This window comes from Leucopleurus acutus (assembly GCF_964270905.1).
Source record: "Leucopleurus acutus genome assembly, chromosome: 4".
Taxonomy (NCBI): Eukaryota; Metazoa; Chordata; class Mammalia; order Artiodactyla; family Delphinidae; genus Leucopleurus; species Leucopleurus acutus.
In genome coordinates, this window is record NC_139146.1 from 114,566,651 (window position 1) to 114,572,650 (window position 6,000).

At 44.1% G+C, this 6,000-nt stretch overlaps 1 protein-coding gene across 4 annotated transcripts in view; it reads right to left on the minus strand.

Annotated features, from left to right (window-relative positions):
* ANTXR2 (ANTXR cell adhesion molecule 2) overlaps window positions 1-5,526 on the minus strand; it is a 163,475-nt gene extending 157,949 nt beyond the window's left edge. For 2 of the 4 annotated variants that reach the window (XM_082837615.1, XM_082837612.1), the window contains exons 1-3: window positions 4,772-5,526; window positions 4,047-4,118; window positions 1,925-1,996 (exon numbers count right to left, since the gene is read on the minus strand). In XM_082837615.1, coding sequence (XP_082693741.1) covers window positions 1,925-1,996; window positions 4,047-4,118; window positions 4,772-4,923 — 296 coding nt within the window. In that variant the 5' untranslated portion in view covers window positions 4,924-5,526. The remainder of the gene's footprint in view (window positions 1-1,924; window positions 1,997-4,046; window positions 4,119-4,771) is intronic. The other 2 variants (XM_082837613.1, XM_082837614.1) reach the window with 2 other exon arrangements.
* Window positions 5,527-6,000: the final 474 nt, after the last annotated feature.

Sequence of the window (6,000 nt, forward strand, 5' to 3'; positions counted from 1 at the left end):
GAAGTAGGTATTATTATTATCACCACCACCATCATCATCATTATATAAATGGAAAAAACTGAGGCATAAAGAGGTTAAGTAACTTGTCCATGACCATTTGGCAAGTAAATGGGTTCAGCAAATTTTAGGTGCAACATTACGCTGCCTTTTGAAATAGAAGCTTCTTTATCCCATTCTAACCTCTCCCCATCAGATTCAACCAATGATAAGGGAAGAATCTCTAGTTGAGATGAACATGATTTAAACCGTTTCCATGCATGTTTATGCAATACCAATCTTGCCGACCTGTGACTATACTTTATCAAAGTGCTGAAGGATTCACATGTAAAGTACCTAACAGAGAACCTGGCACAATGTATGCAGCTGACAATTACTGAGAGTCTACTGTGTGTCTGGCATTATTCTAAATCCTTTTCTCTATACATACTCCATAAATGTTAACTTGGTTCTTTTTTTGTCCTAATGGATAGGCTGAATCAAAAGTTGTTTTTCTGGAAATTAAGCTGGGCAATAGAGAAAACTTCTTTTCATGAAGGCAAGGACTGTTATATCAATGGGTATAAAAAGCTGTTGTATATGGGTTGTTAGGGACTACTGTTGCTCTGGCCCTTGATGAGACCCAGATGCACATAAAAATGTATGAGAGGAAATATAAATGAGGAGACTGAGGTCATAAGATGGACTCCCCACCGACAGAGAGATTTCCTCTCCAGGAAAAGTAAAACTTAAAGCACAAAGAAATTAGAAGTTTGATTGACTTTCCAAATCAATTATGTGAATTTTAAACGTTATCTCCCTGAGTTCCTTTAAATATTATGCTTTCTCGACACTTTTTTTTTTTTTGCGGTATGCGGGCCCCTCACTGTTGGGCCTCTCCCGTTGCAGAGCACAGGCTCCGGACGCGCAGGCTCAGCGGCCATGGCTCACGGGCCCAGCCACTCCGCGGCATATGGGATCTTCCCGGACCGGGTCATGAACCCGTGTCCCCTGCATCGGTAGGCAGACTCTCAACCACTGCACCACCAGGGAAGCCCTCTTGAGATTTTTAAAGGAAAAAAAAAAAAAAACTTTAAAGACAAAACTTTTCAGAAATCCACATATTATGTGAAAAAAGATACAACAGCCTCCCTTGCTAAAACTACAGTTTGGAGAAATTTGATTTCAAAATAACACTAACCCATTCATTTATTCAACAAGAATTGAGCAAGAACTATCTTGCATACTTTGTGTTAAATGAAGTAGACATAAAAATGAAGTAGAAAATATCCCTTCCCACTATGGAAAGAACCACTCTTTAAAATATTTCAAAGACTATTTCTAACTTGCCACAGTGATGGGTCCAAATGACAAAGAAATGGTCATATAAAAGACTATGATATTGGTTTGGGAAAAAAAAATACATACACACACACACACATACACACACACACACACACACACACGAAAATGAAAGCAAGTTCCTTTATAAAGGTAAACATATTCAGCATCAGTGGACCTCAGAGTAAGACTGGAGATTCAGGACGTCTGCTCAATCTAGTAGATTATCCAAATGGATCCATATCTTTCTCCTCCCTAAAATTCTTCCAATTCCTGGTTGATTAATATATTACATCTAAACATGAAAGATGTAGAACTACTTACAGTAACAGAGAGGGGAAAAGTGGGAGGTAGTAAATACACAACTAAGGCAGAGTTATGGGTTTCATTGTACATTCCACAGCCAATATGAATGATATCGATGTTCAGATTACCTGCTCTTTTATATTATTCATACCTCCTTTTCCCTCTATTAGTGAAGAGAACGAAATTGTCTGTGCACTTGCTTGATTCCACTGAGAGGCCTGAATCACCACTTGGAAATATCAATCATTCCTTTAAGATTAGTCTCTACTAAAAGCCTGCAGTGAAACGATAATGCACTAACCTGTCTCCAGTTAATGGCAAAATAATGGTTGCTTGAGAAGAAAACACAATGAAAGATAATCTCATTTGAGGGCTGCAAAATAAGAAAAGAGGCAGTTAAAACATTTTTTAAAGAAATATTGATATAATACAGATGTATAGCTAGGGAGTCTCATTTAAAATCAGTCTCACTGAATGGTTCAGGCTTCTTTTAAATGGAACTCCCTAAGTAGATACACTTAACTCTGCTCAACATTACTGCATAGGTCATTTTGGATTTAGTCAGTGCTTCTCAGCACTCAAGCACTCCTCCCTGACCCATAGGACTGTTTAGGTAGCGGCTAACTAGAAAGATGAATTGTAGGCCAATGGAAAATTTTTTGGTAGAAAGTGTTTCTTCCTTTGATGTTCTATCTCATCTCCTTCTAGGAGGCCAATCCCTTCAGAGTGATTATCATTAGCAATTTTAGGGCTGGAGAGCAGTCGGTTTGATTTAATTACCACAGCTATGAAAAGGAGTTCATACAGAAGTTATCCTGAAGTAAGATTACTTAAAGAGTGTCATGGGCAATGTGAAACAGAAGAACAAATCACATTTTCAATTTTCCAAGTCTCAAATATCACACTCCAGTTGGCAACAACTGCCCTGGTTAGCTACACCTTTTAAGCTTTAAGCCTTGATCTCACAGAATGGTTCTAGTTTCGAAGACACTCTATGCAACTCTTACTAAGATCTGAAACTGAAGATGTGAAAGTAAGACCTACAAACTGAAGAGCAGAATGGTATCAAAGGGTTATACATATTTGAAAAGTCATTCTCTTCAGCAGTCACCCTTTATTTACTTTCTACAATGCACTGTTGGTTAGTAACTGAGCAACTAAACTTGAACCAGAGAACTGTGTATTATAGAATTCCAATTTGTAAACCAGACCAAATAAGAGCCCCACTTCTTGGAAATATACTGAAATGACCCACTGCTTTTGATCAAAATTTATGGGACTCTGCACACTCTTGGATTAAATCAGAAAATTTATAAACAACTCTTTCTTCTGCCTTTGACATTTAAGGATATAGGGCCTTGTTTATTTTTCTCTCCTAGACAAGTTTACCTCAGACCTTGTCCAGAAATGAGTGTTATACTTGGCTTCTTAAGCAGGAGACTGATGATTAAACATGGACAAGCATACATTTTTATAGGGATAAACTCACTGCTGCCAATAACTAAAAGCAAGGATTGCCTAGGCCTCTACAGATTGTTTGAAGTTACTTGCAACATGACTTTCAAAATGTTTTGATCATCCAAGCCTGTTTTACAGAAAACATTTGGGCTAACAAGACTGAAAGAAGCAATATTTAATGATACAGCTCCTTTTCATGTCCTTTCCATTATCTTGATAAACTTGCATTTGCTCATTGCATTTTTTCTTCTGAAAAAAAAAAAAAGGAGAAAAAAAAAAAGCCTCAAAAGACTAGTGTCCTAAGGTTATTTTTAAATAGGGATGCCACTAATTCCTGGTTACCTCTAAATAAGAGAGTAAGCTGGATTTCATAGCAGTTATGCTTTTTATAGGAGAGAAACCAATCTTTCCTAGTAAGGCTTATTGCATATATAGAACAGTTAAATTTTAAACCAGCCACACGCCCACATATTGCGTAAACACAAGTCGTTTCTTTAAACACACACAAGTGCCTTTCCTGGTAGTGGGTTATTAACGTGTTCATTTGAAGTTTACCAACACTTATTATTTTTTTAATGAGGACCTCAACAATGCTAAGAATTGTATGGAAAGGAAACTATGTTATGGATACTATCAGCATAAAATTTTTAATGTGGTAAATTATGAGAAAGCATAACTGAAATTCAGAACAGATGAAAATTCAGAAAGGAAAAGACATTTGTAATTGTATCTGAAGATACTTCCCCAGAGCCTGAGCCAAGTTTCTGGGATCCAGATGAAAAAAGCCCTCAACAACTGAAGGGCTGTCCTAATAACAGCATGTGTGTGATAAGACCTTGAGGCACTTAAAAATCAACATTTCAGTAAATCAACATTTCAGGGAAAATCAACTTTCCCTGCAAATGGTTTCCAACTTCCCTCCACATTAAACTCCCCTGCTTAGAAATGGAAAGTGGGAGAAATACCTCACAAATCTCTCTGTGAGTTGCTGGACAAAATTGTAAATTTCAATCCAGTTATTTGCCACACTCCCAGACCTGAAAAAGGAAATTGAACTGATCATAAAAGCAACACATTTACTGGGGCCTAATCTGATCTCTTCTTCAAGCAAAGTAACAGCGTCAGCATCTGAAACTTAGGTGCTACGAGAATCTAGGAAGTCAACCCATCTTCAGGGACCACCTGCCCGCTAATTGCTTGGAGTAGGATCCCAGCTCTTCAAAATAAACACAGCTTTCCTTAGAAGGAAACGTAAACCACACTGGGTATGTTAACCTTAGACTTTGCCTAGCTACAATGAAAGCGCTGTGATCAGGATAAAACCAGGCAAACTCTAGCCAGCGTGAGGCGCTGAGGACAGAGGGGCCGAGAAAGAGTCTTGTCTGGGTTACAGGGTCGCAGAAGGCTATCCCAAGTGGCCGCACTCCCATTTCCCAAGAAACTCCACAACTGGCCAGCAGTGACTACCCATCTCCCAGCGAGCCTAGCAGCTCAGGGATCCTCCTATCACCCCGCAGCCCGCAAAGATCCGAAAGCGCTAGCTTTTCGGACAGAGATAGCAACAGGGCACCCATCACCGGGTTACCCACACCCCTCCCCAGGTCGCACATACATCTCAGCCTCCCCAGCCACAGCTCACTACCCAGTGCCACTCTCACCAGAAGACCCTGCATCTCCCTCCCGCACTCACTTGTCCAGGACGAAGTAGAGATCAAAGGCTCCACGGCAGGAGGGCTGCTCCTGGGCGCTCACCAGCCCCCCAGGACCGCTGAGAGCTAACAGCCACAGCCCGGGGACCAGCCAGCTCCCGGGACTGCGCGCCGGGGAGAGCCCCGCCACCATCCTGCGGCCAGGGGTCTGCGACTCCCTCCTGCTCACAGCCCCCTCTGCTCGACTCGGTGGCGACGCTAGGGTGGTAGGAGTTACCAGGGACGCACCCTGGGGTGGGGGGTTGCGAGCAGCTAGGGCGCCGGCGCCTGGGTCAGCAGGACCTACTAACTGACAGAAGGAGGGAGACCGGGAAGGAGGGAGGTCCTAGGAGGACAAAGGGAGACTCCGCAACCGCCGCAGCTGCCGCCGGAACTCTTGACGAATCCCAGTGGAAGAGCGATCCAGTCCTCCCCCTCCCGATTCCGGAGAGTTCCTGCAGACAATAAGGGCCCTCGGCGACAGCTTGCAAGAGAAGTTCCTCCCCGGCCTCTGGTCGAGCCTCTAGCGCCCGCCTGGAACCCGGACCGAGAGTTCCAGTCCGCCGGGAGGGCTCGATTCCGGCTGCTGCAGCGCGAAGCGGGACAGGCACCCCCGGGACGCGGCCGCCGCCGCGCAAACTTGGACTGGAAACCCCTCTCTTCTGGTTCCCTTCCTCCGGCGGCCCAACTCCGCTCTGCACTCCAAACTTTCTTCCTCGTACTCCACTCCGGCACAGCGCAGCCGGGCGGTCCCCTTTAGGGGAGGAGGCTGAACTGGCCCTGGGACTGGTGGCCCCGGAGAAGCCACTCACAGCAGGCCAAAAGCGCGATCTGGCCGGGTGCCTCCAGTGTCAGTGTGCGCCCGAGGGCGGGGCCTGATCCGAAGGCCGCCGAGCCACACACACGCACGCTTGTGGGTTCGTGCCGAGCTGAAGATGACTAACGCTTGTCAGTTTTTGGAAAGGGGATAAGTAGTTTAGAAAAACAGATGTCCTCTAGAAACTAAACATCTCCATGTATCCTGCAGCCTCGGCCTATTTCAGCAGCTGTGCAGAGCAGCCTTCTCCATGGTTTGGGAAACTGAAGTCCAGCCATCCCAAGAGAGGCGATGCCCCCCCTCGCACTCTGCCCCACCCCTATGATCACAAGCACACTTGCTGCACCGCTACCTAAGAAAGGCAATTTCCTCTTTTTCTATAAACCTACTTGGTTGTTTCATCTCACCAAGCCT